This window comes from Pristiophorus japonicus, chromosome 11 (assembly GCF_044704955.1).
Source record: "Pristiophorus japonicus isolate sPriJap1 chromosome 11, sPriJap1.hap1, whole genome shotgun sequence".
Lineage (NCBI taxonomy): Eukaryota > Metazoa > Chordata > Chondrichthyes > Pristiophoridae > Pristiophorus > Pristiophorus japonicus.
The window spans coordinates 53,384,409-53,405,092 of record NC_091987.1 but is presented as its reverse complement, the minus strand read 5'-3'; the positions used below and the strand labels follow the sequence as shown (position 1 = coordinate 53,405,092).

Sequence of the window (20,684 nt, the reverse complement as noted above, 5' to 3'; positions counted from 1 at the left end):
TATCCAGTTCCTGCCATCTGCCCTCAATCACAGTAACTAGTGCCTCCACTTCATCCTGTAAGAAATTCTTGGTCCTTGTGCTGCATTGCATCTTGTATTGCAGTTCCAATTTTTCCAATGATAATTAAAGTTCTCACACAGCACTCAAAGTTCTCACACACACAATTGGCTCTTTAAAAATGGCCGATTGCAGACCGAGAGCTGTACTGCGCATGCGCGCCCATAGGAATCACGTCAAAATCACGTTTTTGTGCATGCGCAGAAGGGGCAACATAATTTTTTCGGTGCAGACAGTAGATTCCACCCCCGAGGTTACAGACAGGCTGCGCGGCACCAATTTTGGAAAATAGAGCGGGGAAACTTGGCACATTTATTTTAGTTCTGACCTCGAAAAACTGTCGTTACTCTGGCAATATGCCAAAAAACAGCTTTGGCCAAAATTAAGCCCAATGTGTGTAATTTGATCTGATTTAAACAATTATTGAAGATAAAGCCACGTGACATCTTCATGAACAATTGCTTGAAATTTGAGATATGTTAATCAGGGCAAGTAATGCGGTTAATTTAAAATTTTAGTAAAACAAATCTGCAGGAAATGACTAGAGGAATTGAACTTTCTAGGAAAGACTATGCTTAATACTACAATTACAAGGCCTCACACTGCTTTCCTTGCAGTAATGTTTCACAATTGTTATCAGGGCTGTAGTGACACCATCTAATACATTTTAAAATTGCTAGTGGATCATGACATTCCATTTCAAAATGCTTTGAAAATACCTATCAGGTTTACACCCCTGCCACAGCACTGATATGGCGCTTATCAAAATCACAAATGTGTCTGTGACTGTGTTAAACTATCCCTCCTCATCCTCCTCAACCTGTCTGCAGCCTTTAATATGGTTGAACACATCATCCACCTCCAACGCCTCTCCTCCATCGTCTAGCAGGGTGGGACTGCACTCGCCTGGTTCCATTCTTATCTATCCAGTTGCAGCCAGAGAATCACCTGCATTATCTTCTCTGTCCACTCCCACATCAGTTATCTCTGGATTCCCCCAAAGATCTATCCTTGCTCCCCTCCTATTTCTCATCTACATGCTGCCCTTTGGTGACATCATCCAAAAACACATCATCAGGTTCCACATGTACTCTGATGATGCACAGCTCTACTTCACCACCACCTCTCTCGACTCCTTCACTGTCTCTGATTTGTCATGCTGTTTGTCCAACACCCAGTACTGGATGAGCAGAAAATTCCTCCAACCAAATGTCGGGAAGACCGAAGTCATTGTCTTTGGTCCCTGCCACAAACTCCGTTCCCTAGCCACTGAAACCATGCCTCTCCCTAGCCACTGTCTGAGGCTGAACCAGACTTCTGCGTCCTATTTGAGCATATCTGCTCTACCACCAAGATCACCTACTAACATCGCCCGTCTCCGCCCCTGCCTCAACTCATTACTTTTTTCTGCTTTCCAACAGTTAGGCAGAGTGGCAGGTGGACCGATAGCAGCAATTTTTAGCTCAAAGAATCTTCTGCCTCCTAACTCATCCCTTGTATCACTCAAGGCACTTTCAACGTTGAATATTTTTTCATTGAGGGAGGGGGAGAGGAAGAGAGAAAGGCTACGACAAAGAGAAGGAGCACCAGAGGGAGAGGCCCATTGAGAGGCCCATGGAGCATGCCACAAGGAGAGGCAGAGGGAGAGGGAAAGGGAGAAAGGGACAGGCACATACAACCACAGGCAGTAGCAGAGGGAGAACCAGGGGCAGCAGTACAGGGAGAACCAGGGGCAGCAGTACAGGGAGAACCAAGGGCAGCAGCACAGGGAGAACCAGGGCAGCAGTACAGGGAGAACCAGGGGCAGCAGCACAGGGAGAAGCAGGGGCAGCAGTACAGGGAGAAGCAGGGGCAGCAGTACAGGAAGAACCAGGGGCAGCAGTACAGGGAGAACCAGGGGCAGCAGCACAGGGAGAACCAGGGGCAGCAGCACAGGGAGAACCAGGGGCAGCAGCACAGGGAGAACCAGGGGCAGCAGCACAGGGAGAAGCAGGGGCAGCAGCACAGGGAGAACCAGGGGCAGCAGCACAGGGAGAAGCAGGGGCAGCAGTACAGGGAGAACCAGGGGCAGCAGTACAGGGAGAACCAGGGGCAGCAGTACAGGGAGAACCAGGGGCAGCAGCACAGGGAGAACCAGGGGCAGCAGCACAGGGAGAACCAGGGGCAGCAGCACAGGGAGAAGCAGGGGCAGCAGCACAGGGAGAACCAGGGCAGCAGTACAGGGAGAACCAGGGGCAGCAGCACAGGGAGATCCAGGGGCAGCAGCACAGGGAGAACCAGGGGCAGCAGCACAGGGAGAAGTAGGGGCAGCAGTACAGGGAGAACCAGGGCAGCAGTACAGGGAGAACCAGGGGCAGCAGTACAGGGAGAACCAGGGGCAGCAGTACAGGGAGAACCACATCAACATGTTGCCCGAGGAAGAAGGCGCCACAGGGCTAGCAACAGGAGACCATACTCACCCCAGGGATTCCAGCAGCAGTTCTCCTACATCAATTTCACTGAGGAGCAGTGTATGTGAAGGCTGCATTTGAGGAAGGACGTGAACACAGTCTTCTCCAACCAGACCTCAAACCTCAGACTAGGATGAATCAGTCAGAATCAGGGGAAGTCATAACGGGGAACAAAGAAATGGCGGACCAATTGAACAAGTACTTTGGTTCGGTATTCACGAAGGAGGACACAAACAACCTTCTGGTTATAAAAGGGGTCGTGGGGTCTAGTAAGGAGGAGGAACTGAGGGAAATCCTTATTAGCCGGGAAATTGTGTTGGGGAAATTGATGGGATTGAAGGCTGATAAATCCCCAGGGCCTGATGGACTGCATCCCAGAGTACTTAAGGAGGTGGCCTTGGAAATAGTGGATGCATTGAGAGTCATTTTCCAACATTCCATTGACTCTGGATCAGTTCCTATAGAGTGGAGGGTAGCCAATGTAACCCCACTTTTTAAAAAAGGAGGGAGAGAGAAAACAGGGAATTATAGACCGGTCAGCCTGACATCGGTAGTAGGTAAAATGATGGAATCAATTATTAAGGATGTCATAGCAGTGCATTTGGAAAGAGGTGACATGATAGGTCCAAGTCAGCATGGATTTGTGAAAGGGAAATCATGCTTGACAAATCTTCTAGAATTTTTTGGGATGTTTCCAGTAGAGTGGACAAGGGAGAACCAGTTGATGTGGTATATTTGGACTTTCAGAAGGCGTTCGACAAGGTCCCACACAAGAGATTGATGTGCAAAGTTAGAGCACATGGGATTGGGGGTAGTGTGCTGACATGGATTGAGAACTGTTTGTCAGACAGGAAGCAAAGAGTAGGAGTAAATGGGTACTTTTCAGAATGGCAGGCAGTGACTAGTGGGGGACCGCAAGGTTCTGTGCTGGGGCCCCAGCTGTTTACACTGTACATTAATGATTTAGACGAGGGGATTAAATGTAGTATCTCCAAATTTGCGGATGACACTAAATTGGGTGGCAGTGTGAGCTGCGAGGAGGATGCTATGAGGCTGCAGAGCGACTTGGATAGGTTAGGTGAGTGGGCAAATGCATGGCAGATGAAGTATAATGTGGATAAATGTGAGGTTATCCACTTTGGTGGTAAAAACAGAGAGGCAGACTATTATCTGAATGGTGACAGATTAGGAAAAGGGGAGGTGCAAAGAGACCTGGGTGTCATGGTACATCAGTCATTGAAGGTTGGCATGCAGGTACAGCAGGCGGTTAAGAAAGCAAATGGCATGTTGGCCTTCATAGCAAGGGGATTTGAGTACAGGGGCAGGGAGGTGTTGCTACAGTTGTACAGGACATTGGTGAGGCCACACCTGGAGTATTGTGTACAGTTTTGGTCTCCTAACCTGAGGAAGGACATTCTTGCTATTGAGGGAGTGCAGCGAAGGTTCACCAGACTGATTCCCGGGATGGCGGGACTGACCTATCAAGAAAGACTGGATCAACTGGGCTTGTATTCACTGGAGTTCAGAAGAATGAGAGGGGACCTCATAGAAACATTTAAAATTCTGATGGGGTTAGACAAGTTAGATGCAGGAAGAATGTTCCCAATGTTGGGGAAGTCCAGAACCAGAGGTCACAGTCTAAGGATAAGGGGTAAGCCATTTAGGACCGAGATGAGGAGGAACTTCTTCACCCAGAGAGTGGTGAACCTGTGGAATTCTCTACCACAGAAAGTTGTTGAGGCCAATTCACTAAATATATTCAAAAAGGAGTTAGATGAGGTCCTTACTACTAGGGGGATCAAGGGGTATGGCGAGAAAGCAGGAATGGGGTACTGAAGTTGAATGTTCAGCCATGAACTCATTGAATGGCGGTGCAGGCTAGAAGGGCCGAATGGCCTACTCCTGCACCTATTTTCTATGTTTCTATGTTTCTATGAAGGCGGCTCTCTCAGTGGCAGTAAAGGTCAGCATCGCTCTCAATTTCTTCGCCAATGGATCTTTCCAGGCTGCAACAGGAGATATCTTGAACAGCTCCTAGTTTGCCATCCATTGCTCCATCCGTGAGGTCACAGATGCTCTGTACAGAAGGAGGAGCAACCTCACTTCCTTCCTGAGCAGAGAGAAGCAGCATGAGCGTGCATATGGCTTTGCCAGGATAGTAGCTTCCTCATGGTGCAGGGTGCCATTGACTGCACCCACGTCGCTTTGAGGGCACCACATCACAATCCTGAGACCTTCCGTAACCACAAAGGCTACCACTTGCTGAATGTCCAGTTCGTGTGCGAACACACATGCAGAATAATGACCGTGAATGCCCGCTATCCTGGCAGCAGCCACGCTGCCTTCATCCTGCGCCAGACCAATGTGCCAGTTCTGTTCCAGCCCCCAAATGAAGCTGCTCTGAGACAAGGGCTATCCGCTAGCCACCTGGCTCATGACTCCCCCCTGCAACCCCACCACTCCTGCCCAGCACTCGTACAATAAGAGCCATTCCGCCACCAGGAACATCATTGAGTACACCGCTGCCTTGACCACTCAGGAGGAGTCCTCCAATACTCGCCTTAACAGGTGTCCATATTCGTCGTCACCTGCTGCATGCTGGCTATCATGAGGGCTCAGCCATTGCCACCAGGCATAGCTGCACCGCCTCAGGAGGAGGAGGAGGACTAGGAGGAGGATCAGGAAGAGAAGGAGGAGGAGCAACAGAAGGAAGACAAGGAGGAGCAGCACAGCCACAATGGAGGAGGCAGCAACTCCAGCGCGAGGTCTGACTGTCACAGCAGAGCTCGTTTCCACTGATTTCCATCCCACTTCCCGGTTCCTGTGGATGTTCCCATCACCACATCAATTTGCTCCTGCATACCAAAGCCCCAACACTGAATTGAGAGACACCAGCAAACATTAAACATTCCAATCACCATTTATCAAACACCAATAAAATGTATAACTCTGTATTTATTCATCACCCTTGTGCATTTCCTTATAGCCCCTTTATTGTCCCTCTATTCTTCTATTCCTCCGCCGTGTGTCCCCTACGGCTGCAGCATTGCTGGTGGAAGGCTACTGTGTCAGGGCCAAAGACTACAGATGACTACACCTTCAACCAGCTCTGGGCCTGGAAGGCCCGGCTGCAGATTGCACCACCTCAGGTTGGGCGGCGGCAGTCTGGCTGGCTGGGTGACCAGCACGGACAAGTGCAATGGTGGAGTGGCAGTGGTGGGATCACGAATGCTGTCAACCTGAGAGACGACAGCAGGTTCCTACTCCACTGACCCACGCCACTCCCCGGAGCAACACCTCAGCATCCCCCTCCAATCTGCTGGAGCACAGATTGCTGGGCTGCTGCGACACCTTGCGATCCCCAGTCAACTTGCGTGGCATGCGGCTGAGATGGCATGACATCACTAAGATGTTGTGTGGCATTAAGCTGAGACTGCATGAGAGCAGTCTGAGCTTCCATGCAAGCAACCATTGACTCTATTGCAGCACCAAGATGTGGTGTTGCTTCCATCTGTGCCGTAATGGAGGCTGCCAAAGCGTCTGTGACGTGCGTCATGAGGTCTGGATCCACAGTCTGTCTGGGAGTCCACCATCGTCTGCACACTGGCAATGATAGGCTCCACGCATCTTACCACTTCCGACAGGCTCTCTGGCACCCTTGACATTAGACCTATCATGTCCGGGTTCATGGCCATCGCCCTTTGTGTGAATACCTCCCCCATCGAGGTCAGCTGAAATTGGGTGCAGCCCCGGTAATAGTGCCCCACTGTGGCTATTAGCACCTCAGATATCGCCTCCCTGCATTTCTGAGGGAAAAGCACCCAATTTCCCACAATTTTGCAGCCCTTCTCGCCGGGCACTAAATGTCAAACAGATAAAACTTAGCACCGCAAATGCACCAAATTTCACCTCCTTTGTCTCACCAACCACTAGCATCTCTGCTTTTGGCTGGGGAGAATGTCAACATTAATTCATGAAGGGAAGTTGAGGCCACTCAGAGTGTGAACGAACCAGCGTATATACTTCTCGTGTCCCAGATTAGAACACAGGATTGTAAACAAACGGGTGCACATGAAACCTGTCTTAAATTCATATAGACAAATCTGTGCAACCTCAGTCAGAAGTGTAATTTTCTGGTAGATCTTTTAGACTGGTCTAAAGCAGGCTCCTTTTCAATTAGACATAGCTCCTTCTAAATATTGTAATGCATTGAAATGAAGCCTAATATGATATCCCATTTATGTGGGTTGGAGTTGAGCTGGGTGCTCCTGCTTGCCTGTCTGAAGTGTACAAAGGGAAGGTTCGTAAAGTTTTGGAGCATTTTAAGGGTCCAAGGTCTTTTAGCCTTTATTTACTTTCCAGTTTTATTGTACATTTTAGTACTTATGTTAATTTTTGGTATATTTTTCATGTTTTTTAATAAAATATTGGAGAGTTGTATTTTCATTCTCATAACAGTATATAATGCATATATGGACACTAAAATAGTCAAATATCACCTGCTAATTCACTGGGAAGATATCAGCAGAACATCACGAGCTGAAAAAGGAGAACATGAACAAGGAGTCTTACAATGTAAGCTTTATGGGAGCTCAGGCATCTAAATCAAGCTTAAATTAATACTAGGGTTGGTTTTGAAGCACAAGATTTAGAAACATAGAAACATAGAAAATAGGTGCAGGAGCAGGCCATTCAGCCCTTCTAGCCTGCACCGCCATTCAATGAGTTCATGGCTGAACATGAAACTTCAGTACCCACTTCCTGCTTTCACGCCATACCCCTTGATCCCCCGAGTAGTAAGGACTTCATCTAACACCCTTTTGAATATATTTAGTGAATTGGCCTCAACGACTTCCTGTGGTAGAGAATTCCACAGGTTCACCACTCTCTGGGTGAAGAAGTTTCTCCTTATCTCGGTCCTAAATGGCTTACCCCTTATCCTTAGACTGTGACCCCTGGTTCTGGACTTCCCCAACATTGGGAACATTCTTCCTGCATCCAACCTGTCAAACCCATCAGAATTTTAAACGTTTCTATGAGGTCCCCTCTCACTCTTCTGAACTCCAGTGAATACAAGCCCAGTTGATCCAGTCTTTCTTGATAGGTCAGTCCCACCATCCCGGGAATCAGTCTGGTGAATCTTCGCTGCACTCCCTCAATAGCAAGAATGTCCTTCCTCAAGTTAGGAGACCAAAACTGTACACAATACTCCAGGTGTGGCCTCACCAAGGCCCTGTACAACTGTAGCAACACCTCCCTGCCCCTGTACTCAAATCCCCTCGCTATGAAGGCCAACATGCCATTTGCTTTCTTAACCGCCTGCTGTACCTGCATGCCAACCTTCAATGACTGATGTACCATGACACCCAGGTCTCGTTGCACCTTCCCTTTTCCTAATCTGTCACCATTCAGATAATAGTCTGTCTCTCTGTTTTTACCACCAAAGTGGATAACCTCACTTTTATCCACATTATACTTCACCTGCCACGCATTTGTCCACTCACCTAACCTATCCAAGTCACTCTGTAGCCTCATAGCATCCTCCTCGCAGCTCACACTGCCACCCAACTTAGTGTCATCCGCAAATTTGGAGATACTACATTTAATCCCCTCATCTAAATCATTAATGTACAATGTAAACATCTGGGGCCCCAGCACAGAACCTTGCGGTACCCCACTAGTCACTGCCTGCCATTCCGAAAAGTACCCATTTACTCCTACTCTTTGCTTCCTGTCTGACAACCAGTTCTCAATCCACGTCAGCACACTACCCCCAATCCCATGTGCTTTAACTTTGCACATTAATCTCCTGTGTGGGACCTTGTCGAAAGCCTTCTGAAAGTCCAAATATACCACATCAACTGGTACTCCTTTGTCCACTTTATTGGAAACATCCTCAAAAAATTCCAGAAGATTTGTCAAGCATGATCTCCCCTTCACAAATCCATGCTGACTTGGACCTATCATGTCACCATTTTCCAAATGCGCTGCTATGACATCCTTAATAATTGATTCCATCATTTTACCCACTACTGAGGTCAGGCTGACCGGTCTATAATTCCCTGCTTTCTCTCTCCCTCCTTTTTTAAAAAGTGGGGTTACATTGGCTACCCTCCACTCGATAGGAACTGATCCAGAGTCAATGGAATGTTGGAAAATGACTGTCAATGCATCCGCTATTTCCAAGGCCACCTCCTTAAGTACTCTGGGATGCAGTCCATCAGGCCCTGGGGATTTATCGGCCTTCAATCCCATCAATTTCCCCAACACAATTTCCCGACTAATAAAGATTTCCCTCAGTTCCTCCTCCTTAATAGACCCTCTGACCACTTTTATATCCAGATGTAAGGGTTGAAATTCTACAAGATGAATGAGATGTGCTTGGAAGATTAGTAGTAAAGAGAACTGGACATGCGATTATGTCACTAACTGTATCTGCAAGCCCTGGCACACTTATTTGGCAATGACCATGAGGAGTTGGCTCCACAAGCTCTGGATTAGTATGGTGCCAGTTGCTGACCTGTGGCATCTTCTGTAAGAGCACCTTCAACCAACTTGCATCATAGGGACAACACTGCTAGTGGACATCAATGCCACGCCTTCAACATTTTATCTCTGTCGCCTTCCAGGCTAGCATGGTGGTTACCCATAATATCTGCCAGTGTGTTGCACACACATGTATCCAACCAGTAAATGGTCAGCAAGGCTAGCACTCTCAATGAACAGCAACAGCAGCATCACATGGCTGCCCAATATAACTGCTGTATTTCCCAAAGTAGAGGGGTCACTGATGCCAACTATGTGGTTACCCTGCAACCTGTCCTGCATATCAATAAGTGACCACGCTGGCAAGTTTTGCTGCACAAATTTTATGTGTGAAATGTTGTCACTTCCTGCCAGATATTCTGCACTGCTATATTCTGGGAAGGGTGACGTGGACTGACAAACACTCCTTTCCCCCACGTCATGCAGCAACACTTCCACTTCAGCCATCAAACTCGGTGTTTCACTGTTCCATCACTGCTCAAAAATTTCAGTTCCTGCCTCCATATTTAGGTCCTGAAATTGCCCTGAGCCCCAATTGGGGGCGGTAACCTTCCGGGACCAGGACTTCCGGGCCGGGTACAGGAAGTCCCATCATCTACGGGGAATTGGGCCGTGCGCCCCTCAAATTAAGTGCAGCAATTTGAGGGGTGCTCCCAGGGTGGCATTGCAGCGCTGAGTCCAGTGCCGCGCAGAGAAAGCCACCGCTACTCCGCGTAGCGCTAATGCGATACAACATTCCTCCCCTTCAATTAAAGGACAGGGTTGCTGCACACTCTGCAGGCCTTTTGCTGGCCACCACTGGGCCACCAGGGATGCCGTTGATCGGGCCAGCAGCCCGGCACCCAAATAAAGATGGCAGCCCAGGGCGGTAAAGACCTCACCTTTAAGGGGAGCCCGCCCATGCCAGCCTTGTGGGCTGCTGGGCACTTTCCGCCACGGGGCACAAAGGATGGTGAGGGGGTGGCACACACGGCGATGACAGCCAACACTGCCAGGATAGCGCCATCCAAACCTCTGGGGCAATTTCCCCAGAGAAGGTAGTGCCCCCTCCTCAAGGTGAAAATGCTATTGTGCCCCATTAGCGCCTCCCAGAGGCACTAATGGGGCTATAAAAAGGAGCAATTTTGCCCTCCCACTGTTTACCCCCTGCAGCCTTTCTAAAGGCTGAATGGGCTTATAAAATGCTGTTGTAAAGGTTGCAACAATTTTTGTATATGTTTCAGTATATCCCATGTTGAATTTTGATTACTTAAATGGTCACCTCTGCAGCCTAGTGGACATGCATGAATCCCTTAGAATTCTATATGCCCGTGACATTTATCCACTTTTGGCAGAAAGTGCCAGCATTAAGGACTTCTGGGTCAGGGATAGTATGGGTTAGGTAAAGATTAAAGCTCCCTCTACTGTTTAAAAAAGGGGGCAGACAAAAGGCAGGTAACTATAGGCCGGTTAGTTTAACATCTGTAGTGGGGAAAATGCTTGAAACTATCATTAAGGAAGAAATAGCGGGACATCTAGATAGGAATAGTGCAATCAAGCAGACGCAGCATGGATTCATGAAGGGGAAATCATGTTTAACTAATTTACTGGAATTCTTTGAGGATATAACGAGCATGGTGGATAGAGGTGTACCGATGGATGTGGTGTATTTAGATTTCCAAAAGGCATTCAATAAGGTGCCACACAAAAGGTTACTGCAGAAGATAGAGGTACACGGAGTCAGAGGAAATGTATTAGCATGGATAGAGAATTGGCTGGCTAACAGAAAGCAGAGAGTCGGGATAAATGGGTCCTTTTTCGGGTTGGAAATCGGTGGTTAGTGATGTGCCACAGGGATCGGTGCTGGGACCACAACTGTTTACAATATACATAGATGACCTGGAAGAGGGGACAGAGTGTAGTGTAACAAAATTTGCAGATGACACAAAGATTAGTGGGAAAGCGGGTTGTGTAGAGGACACAGAGAGGCTGCAAAGAGATTTAGATAGGTTAAGCGAATGGGCTAAGGTTTGGCAGATGAAATACAATGTCGGAAAGTGTGAGGTCATCCACCTTGGGAAAAACACAGTAAAAGGGATATTATTTGAATGGGGAGAAATTACAACATGCTGTGGTGCAGAGGGACCTGGGGGTCCTTGTGCATGAATCCCAAAAAGTTAGTTTACAGGTGCAGCAGGTAATCAGGAAGGCGAATGGAATGTTGGCCTTCATTGCGAAAGGGATGGAGTACAAAAGCAGGGAGGTCCTGCTGCAACTGTATAGGGTATTGGTGAGGCCGCACCTGGAGTACTGTGTGCCGTTTTGGTCACCTTACTTAAGGAAGGATATACTAGCTTTGGAGGGGGTACAGAGACGATTCACTAGGCTGATTCCGGAGATGAGGGGGTTACCTTATGATGATAGATTGAGTAGACTGGGTCTTTACTCGTTGGAGTTCAGAAGGATGAGGGGTGATCTTATAGAAACATTTAAAATAATGAAAGGGATAGACAAGATAGAGGCAGAGAGGTTGTTTATACTGGTCGAGGAGACTAGAACTAGGGGGCACAGCCTCAAAATACGGGGAAGCCAATTTAAAACCGAGTTGAGAAGGAATTTCTTCTCCCAGAGGGTTGTGAATCTGTGGAATTCTCTACCCAAGGAAGCAGTTGAGGCTAGCTCATTGAATGTATTCAAGTCACAGATAGATAGATTTTTAACCAATAATGGAATTAAGGGTTATGGGGAGCGGGCGGGTAAGTGGAGCTGAGTCCACGGCCAGATCAGCCATGGTCTTGTTGAATGGCGGAGCAGGCTCGAGGGGCTAGATGGCCTACTCCTGTTCCTAATTCTTATGTTCTTATGTTCTTATGTACTCTTGCCTAACCTCAGAAGAACCTTCATACATCAATGTAATATTTTTCCCTTCCCTAAACCACTGCTTTAATTGGAATTGCCAATTAAAACACAATTATGGATGGTTTTGTGCAGTGTATGATCAGCCATGATCTTATTAAATGGCGTTGCAGGCTCGAGGGGCCAGGTGGCCTAATCTTGCTCCTATTTCTTATCTTCTTATGTTCTTATGTATCCATAGCAATTCAGAACTGATCTAAAGTGAAATGAACATAATGAGGCAGTCACTAATAAATCCAAAATGTTATTTAAGTCACTCTGCATTTTAAATTCTGTTTGGTGTTCTTTCCCCTCCTAGAGTGTCTTTTCCAATAGATCTCCCATGATGTCATTTACAATAATTTAGAGTATACAGTCTTTTATAATCACAGAGATTTATACCATGTGGTTCACAATGCAATATTATGCAAGCAACAAAATATTTGCATTCTGATAGTAAAGTGACTGCCTTCAGGAAGGTATCTGCTGCTAAAGCAAAGCTGTGTTTAATCTGGCCTGACCCTTTCAGACCATGTAGTCTAATAGAACAGAAATCTGATGTGCTTAAATAAGAACATCTCGAGATCATACAGCAAACAAAAGCTCAGGAAGTTGTCATTAAACAAAAAAAAAACTTTATTTTAAGATGTTGCTTATTTTCTGGTAGGTTTTTAACCTGTTAACTAGTGATTTGTTTTATGAATCTATTTGAACTGAACAGATGCAAACATGACGCATGTATCTTCCATGTGTGACACTTCAAAATGCGATACTTGCTGGATGCAAAACTTATATGTATATTTCGGTAGATGGTGCTCAGGCGGTAGTTTTGGTGTCTGCAGTTTTAGCCAAGAGCTTTCACCACTGCTATGAATAGTGAGGGAGCCCTATCTCCATAGCTATCTCTTGCTGTCCATGTGAATTCTTGGATTTTATTGGCATAGACCCATGTGATCATGGTCTCGAGGCTGGAGGGCAGGAGGTCAGAATCTTGTACGAGTATTCCCACTGAATGTGGGAGGGTTGGTGTGACCATCTAAATGAAAGTGAAAATTAAGAAAATGATCTAACCTGCCCTATTAATGGAAGAACAGACTTTAGAATTATGAATAAGCAAACATTTCTGGCAAACTGTTGACATGATGGCCCCGATCTTACCTCTAAGGCACTTTCCATGCAGGGTGGGAGGGGGGTTGTGAAGTTAGGCACGGGAAACCTGGAAGTACAGGTTTCCCGAACATCCTGTAGTTTTTAACTGCAGGATGTCTTCTAACTTTTTTCTGTAGGTTTCCCACCCACAGCCAGCCTTATTGACAGACTGGCTGCCTGTCGGCTGGAAAGCCGACAGCACAAGGCCGCAGCAGAGCTGAGAGCTGGTAGGTCTAGTGGGGGGTGGGAGAGATCGTGGGGGGGGGGGAGGTGGGGGATGGTGATGATCTGGGATGTGGGAGTCTGATTGTGGGGTGGGGCAGATGGTGAGGGGGGGGGACTATCTGTTCACGGGTAGGGGCGAACAGGTGGTGGTGGTGGGGCTGCGATCATGGGGTGGCGACAGCAGATGATGGTGGTGGTGTCCCGTTGTGGGGGTGGGGTAGGGAGTGGCGAGCTGAAAGATCAAGGTGGGGGGAGGTTCACAGGTAAGCTTGTTGGGCCTGGAGGAAACACTCCCGTTCCTCCTGGCCCACAAGCAGAGCTATAAAGGCACTTACCTCATGGATTCAGCCCTTCTCACTTCCTTTTACCTGTGGGGTTTCCCGAGGCCTGGGAAACCCGGCCGACTGTAGTTGAAAATAAAATCACTGTTAAAATGAAGACAGACAGCATCATTAAAATAGTTAAATGACCCACCCCACCTCCTGAGATTGGATTGGCCACCCGCCCTTCATCCCGCCTCAGTTAAAACCGGAAATAGGTGGGTTGGGTTTCTGTTTCAGATTTTTAGCCTTGTAACCTCCCACCCAGACCAAACCCACCCATTTTGAGGGCTTTAAAATGACCTCCAATATCTCTAATTTGGTGTTTACGTCTCAGCTCAATCTATTTAAAGTTATAAAAATAATTCTATGTGGCATGATGCATTTTTTTTGTTTTCAAACATTACGGATAAGAAATTTGGTGCATTTGAACTTCCCGTTAGCAGAGGCAAATGCCTTACTGCCTGGGCACAGCGCAGGCAACGACTCACGCCATGTTGGGCGGGCGTTTAGTGGTGGCACTATGGTTTCGCGCCGAACTCCTGTGCCTGGAGATCGTGGCGTCACCACCATGCGAATCGCCCCGTTAGCACCCCGGCCCCGAAATTCACTTTTGCCCCATGCAGCAGCTTGGGCCAAAGCACTGTCAGCTGCAGGAGGCATGTCTCAGGCAGTCCGTCACTTCCAGGGCAAAAATTAAAGGCGAGGTGGGCGAGTGAAATTTTTTTTTTTAAAACCTTGCCTTCACGTTGCCGCTCCTCATCCTGTTTCTTCGTGGGTTCCTGGCCATGATCGCTCAGCCCAGCACTCTGCCTGAGTGCCAGGCTTTTCACGCAGCGCCCCCGCTCCATGGTGGTCCAGGTAGGTCCCTTTTTCTTCTGCAGAGTCGGCAGCGTGGGACCTGCCCTTTAAGTGAGGGAAGAGCCCCTCGGACATGGCAAGGCTGCACAGCCCAGTGTGCAGCGCTGCTGATGCTTACGCCCCGTTAGCGGCCGAGGAAGCACATGGGGCGCTTGATTTAGCACTCCACTTCCCCGGTGGTAACCCAAATTATTTGTGAGGGTCGAGACTTCAGCGCCTGGTGCTAAGTCTCACATTTCCCCACTGTTACCGGCCCCTTACGGAGTGATAATTAATTTCAACTCCTATGTTTTTAATTAAATAAAGCTAGTGTGATTCACAGTAGAATATTGTGGCTTTCATGCATTGCCTTTGCTTGCCATTAGCCTACCTGTTTTTGATTTTTATCAGTAGTTATTTTGTGTTTATATTTTTCATAAGCAAATGAATGTTCAGTGGTTTAATAAAACATATTATCAATTCTAGGTAAACAGGAGGATAACAAACCAAAAGTAAGTATCAACATATTTTTGTGTGCTTTTTTACCATTTATAATTCTTTTGTCGACTCATATTTACAGCATGCAATTCCTTTTCACTTCAAGTGCAGTTGATTAAACAGGTACTGTCTTTGTGAAAGAGCTTGATGAACAATTTCATTTGCTTGGGAATGTATGATTCAATGAAGCAGACCATGTCATAACACGCCATTGCATTTCTTGCACCTTATATAATTGCAAGATTCCATCCATAAGCCAAATAAAAACAGGAAATGCTGGAAACACCCAGCAGGTGAGGCAACATCTGTGGAAAAAGGAAGGTAGGGTGTTCTGACGAAAGGTCATCAACCTGAACCCTTCCTCTTTCTGCAGATGCTGCCTGACCTGCTGAGAGGTCCAAGCATTTTCGGGTTTTATTTCAGATTTCCAGTATCTGCAGTATTTTACATTAAGTTTTGCCAAATGCTTTTTCATGAAGACAGTGGTTCTTCAATTGACTCAAGGAGGGAGAGTAAAACAGGTAAACACAAAACCACTTCATAATGTTTCTGACAAATACAATTAGCATTAATAAAAATATCAAAATGAAAAACAAACTAGCAAAGTAAATAGATTCTTCCAAAATATTCGTCAGGATAAATTCCACCAGTAAACTGGTAGTTGAGTATAAAATGATTGATTTTTATTTTACTTTTATCTTCATCTTCTCTGGTGATGTAGGTGTTTACATGGACAGGAAATCAGGCTATATTTGGATATGTTTAATATATTCAGCAACCAGCAGCTAATAAAATTAAAGAAATTTGATCATGATCTTCTCATGAGATTATTTTATTCTAGAATTGTACATAATAGCTTTCTATTGATGTCATAAAATAATGCAGCATTTAAATTTAGAATATACATCAGCCAGTCCCAAGACCCAGGTCGTAAAATAGTGACAGCGATAGATTATTTTATGTGCACTGCTCACCTTGCTTCCTTGCTCATGTGTGTTTCTTAATAAACGATTAAATGTTGTACTTTTATCTTAGAACTTAGTAAATTATAATTAAAGATGTATTTTATTCATTTGGCAACCATGCCACCCTGCTCCACATAAATGTTTTGCTCACAGTCAAGTAAATTCCTCTGAAGAAAGATTTAAAGGACTACATCTAAACAGGAAGTTACTGATTGTACAAATGTCATGATATAAAAGGAGCAGAAATATGCCACTAGAGTGAGACTAATATGAATCTACAATTCAATACCACTGTATTTTAGCTTGCTGAGGAGTGGTGGTGAGGGGGGGTTAAAAGCCTATGCCATGAAGTAAATTGTGTATGTGTGCACCCCCTCCTACTGCAAATTGAGTATTTAGTCTCAATATTGTTGCTATGGGGCGATGTCAAGCAAAGGCAAACTGATCTCCATTGGGATTGTGCTAATCAAATTATCTCCATCCCCTATTTACTGGCTGCAAAGCAGCATTGGTGGAGGCTTGGGAGCATGGGAGGTTATGATCTGAGATAGGGAGATCTAAAGAAGAGAAACAAAAATAATATGTATAGTACAAATGCCTTCTCAATAAAAAATAGCTAACTGCTGCCAGTGTGGTGACTTTATTTAATAAGCAGCCCAACAAACTAATGCACAAGCAGTAAAGGACTATATTAATCCCTTAATGGTTTTCCATGAGACACTGTCTGAGCAATTCCTCTGATTAGCATAAAGCACCACCATATAGGCATAACTTGCTTATTCTGCACAAACATTCAATACCTCGCAAGTAAGCGAGCCAGCATTACAGATGGACTTTAGCCAGGATAACCTGTGTTATGCAGCACAAATGTTGCAGCCTTTTCATTCCTGTGGTAAAACTATAATTTTTTGTCAATTGCAATAAAAAAACATTTACTTGGATACATATTGTAATTAAACTTTAAAATTATAGGTTCCATTCTTTTGTTAAATGGCACTTTGATTAATGCACTGGCAATATTCCATGAAGCAGCAAAATGTTTTTGTGACAGAAGCATAGAAGTTCACAAGATAGAAGGCGGCCATTCAGCCCATTGTGCCTATGTTGACTCTTTGTTAGAGCAAATACAAACTAATTCCATTTCCCTGCTGTCCATAGCCCCTGTATCTTCCACTGCTTTAAATATTGATCCAATTTCTCCACAAAAGATGCAATGGTTTCTATCCTATCTCCTCCCTGTGACAAAGCATTCCACACTGCAACAACCATCTGTGTAAAGAATGTTTATTAATCTTCTCCTCAGTCTTAGTACTAAATTTAAATTGATAACCACTTGTCACTGACCCTTCATAATTTTAAAACCCTCTTCTAAATCTCTTCTTAGCTTTCTTTCTCTGTAGAAACAGACTGTCTCTCTAAAGTCTGCCCTCTTTACTCAGATTCCCATCTCTGCTGTCGACCTGCTGAATCTAACCTTTTCTATAATGGGGCACCCAAAACTGCTCTAAATGTGTGAACCAATTTATCATGCCTCTATTTATTAATGCTATTGGTCTTTTTGTGACTTTATCCACTTTCACTCATACTTTTAGTTGTTTCAGCTTTTATTAAGCAGAATTGCCTTGGTTCTGCCTGGATGCTATGTTGAGTCACTCTCCATCCCACAAGGTTGCTGCAAAGGGAAGGAGCAGAATAATTATAATTATTTTGACACAGGCAAAATGATTAGATTTGTAACTGTGTGTATGCTAAGTCCACTTGGGATCAGCTGTTTTATACTGTCGGTGAGAATGCTGAAAAATATTGCAGTGACTCTTGAGAGCTGATAACAGATCAACAGGGCTGATTTAAATGTGGAAAACCACATTCAAACTTGCACTTGAAATTCACTGGTAAAAGTGTCCAATAAATACCCAGGTTTTATGGCTGTGGTGATGTACTGCATACAGTATTCATTTTTGTTATCTTTATACTGCAGAAAAATGAAGAAATCTTGTATGCCACAATAGACCACACTAACCCAAGTGCTTCTAATGAAGAGCATACGAGGAGTGATAACACTTGTGAATATGCAGTGATTAACTACAATTGCAAGCAAGAAACCACCACTTCAGAACAAGACACTCAAGAGTATGAGGAAGTGATACCCAACTAATGGATTGTAAAAAAGAAACAGTCCCATAGAGTTACAGCTTATCAGCTGTATACTAATGGTGCAGTCTGCTCAGCTATGCTGGTGTTTATAGAAACTACAGATGCTGCGTAGTGACTTTACCATTATTGGTATATAAACATTGTTTTATTGTTACGGTTTGTTGGGAGAGGAAGAGTTAAAAATGAGAATTGTTCCTGCTGTTTTCTTGTTGATTTGAACTGCAATTGTTGCATTTTAGGGGAGGAGTAGTGCTCCCCATTCTTCCCCCGCTCACCTCTGCCTCCCATTTCTGATGGCAAGCAGACATAATTCAACACAATAAGTTCACTATTCTGACATGTTAGTTGATTCCAGATGATATTTAATTGAACCAAACTGGGAGGGATCTAGGATGTTGAAAACAAATTTAATTTTTACAGTGGACTTCAGATAGAAGCATAAGTGATCCAAAGTTATTTGACAATATATTCACTTCCTAGTTATTCATATTGTATAGAATTCCTGTTTCAAGTATATATCCAATCATCTGCTTTTTAATGCTTAACACACCAAATGTAGTCATCCCCAGCTGCATTTCACCTGGAGACAATTTAGTGTGAAACCTTTGTTTGCCTCAATGTTCTCTGCTTTTATTTTGATTCAAATGGGGTAAGATGCAAAGATTTGTAAAAGTGATTTTTTTTTTGCCTGAAGTTTATAGAAATCCTGACTTAAGTATAATAGTTCTTGGCCAGGAAATTCTGAGGGTGAAATCGGTCTGGGGGAGTAGAAGACAATGGGCGATAGCCGATTTTCTCTTCTATTGAAGTATTGAAGCAAGGTGTAAAACGAGGGGCCGATTCACTGCCACCCGTTTTGCATCACCACCCAAAACTGATTTCACCTCCTACAATTTATTAGGATTCAAGTATTCCTCATTTTAAAGAAGAAAGTAACTGTTGCCCTTCATTCAAGTTTGAAATTTAAAAATAACATGAGCAGTTCTCTAAAACAATTGTACCACAGATTTCTAGTGATATCCTAGTCTCTAAATACAGAGAGATAATGTTCATGAAATAACTTTTTAAACCAGAAACAATTGTTGGGAGTTTAATGTGCGGGTGCGTAAACACTGAATATGCAGAGATATGTATTTTTTTAAGTCACAGACTTCTCATGTTTTAATTACTGAATTAGAAGTATTTTTAAGCTAATATAAAAGAATGATGTAACTGTAACCTATCTATCATGTTTTTCTTTCTGTGTTTATCATAACAGACTACATCTTCTATTCCCTGCACACTTCATTCTGAACTCACATTCCTTTTGAGCATGGCTCCCTGCTGGAAGGGCAGAATTGGTGAATTTACTTTGTAGTGTCTGCTGCTCTATCGGACATATAGTCTTACTTGCTGCAGTAGATTGGATAAAGGCCCTTCGACCCAAGATCCATTCTTCACACCTAATTGTAAATAAAATCAACTGGTTTCAAAGTTAAATAAAACTATTCCAATATCTAGTTTACGTGGCTGTGCGGAACATTTTTGAAAGCCCGCTCTGAACATATAGGGCACTTTATTTTAATGGCATTCCCTTCGTCTCGGCCACACCCTGAGGGAATGTGGGTTAAAGAAAGGAGTGCAACCAAGTGGCAGCAATTCCTGACTCATGCTGCTTTTGAGCACGGCTCCCCACAAAAATCAGTTAACAGCATTAACAGAATATGACATAGATAATTTATGGAAGGCTTTTGAAAATGTGTTACTTTTATATAGGCAGATATTCTTTAGCTAAGTATGTTTTAATGTAGTCGATATTGTACTCTACAGGCTTGCCTGAAGGCTCAGTGAATAAATGTGCTGTGTAGTGCAGTACTTCCAACATTCACTGCCTTGGCTTATGGATGCAAAATCAACATTTTGACTATATATTAGAGAGTGACCAATGCCTATGAAACTGTACCTCAGCATGATGCTGAAGCTTCAGGAGACGAGGGAGAAAGTGGAAAAGAAAATGCCACTCTACATGGATGGTAGTTCCTTCTAATTTATGCAGCTCTTACTCCCTGTCATTTCACATCCTTCTGACTGAAGATAGTTTTTGAAAATGTATTTTTAAACATTTTTCTTATATTCACCATAAAATGTGCTAGTGCATGGTCACCATCTTCTTGGGCACAGCATGAACACACAGTGATTCCGACAGTTGGAGTTGCAGTTTCAGCAGAAACTGCTTTCCTCTCTGCAAACTAACCAAGGTAAGCACTAAATGCTGAATATATAAACACATGCACATACCCCCTGATCTTCAGGTGACACATTCCTGCTCCTGTTATCCCAAGTCGTAAGAGTTTCTTCTTAAGAACATAAGAATTAGGAGCCAGGAGCAGGCCATACAGCCTCTCGACCTCAACTCTACTTTCCCGCCCGATCTCCATATCCCTTGTAATATGTCCTTACTATACAGTATAAATGCACACGAGGCCCATACTTGAGAAAAGATCACTCTGTGACCAGTTACCTTTATTACCAAGACCTCAAGAGGCAGACGGTGGGTGGAGTTTCCCCTTTTATACCAGAAAGTCCAGGTTAGGAGTGTCTCCCACAAGTTCGCCCCCTGTGGTCA

General features: G+C 44.8%; 1 protein-coding gene across 2 annotated transcripts in view; it reads left to right on the top strand.

Annotated features, from left to right (window-relative positions):
- LOC139275723 (uncharacterized) overlaps positions 1-19,048 on the top strand; it is a 78,794-nt gene extending 59,746 nt beyond the window's left edge. For both annotated transcript variants that reach the window (XM_070892906.1, XM_070892905.1), the window contains 2 exons: positions 14,949-14,974; positions 17,904-19,048. In XM_070892906.1, coding sequence (XP_070749007.1) covers positions 14,949-14,974; positions 17,904-18,080 — 203 coding nt within the window. In that variant the 3' untranslated portion in view covers positions 18,081-19,048. The remainder of the gene's footprint in view (positions 1-14,948; positions 14,975-17,903) is intronic.
- Positions 19,049-20,684: the final 1,636 nt, after the last annotated feature.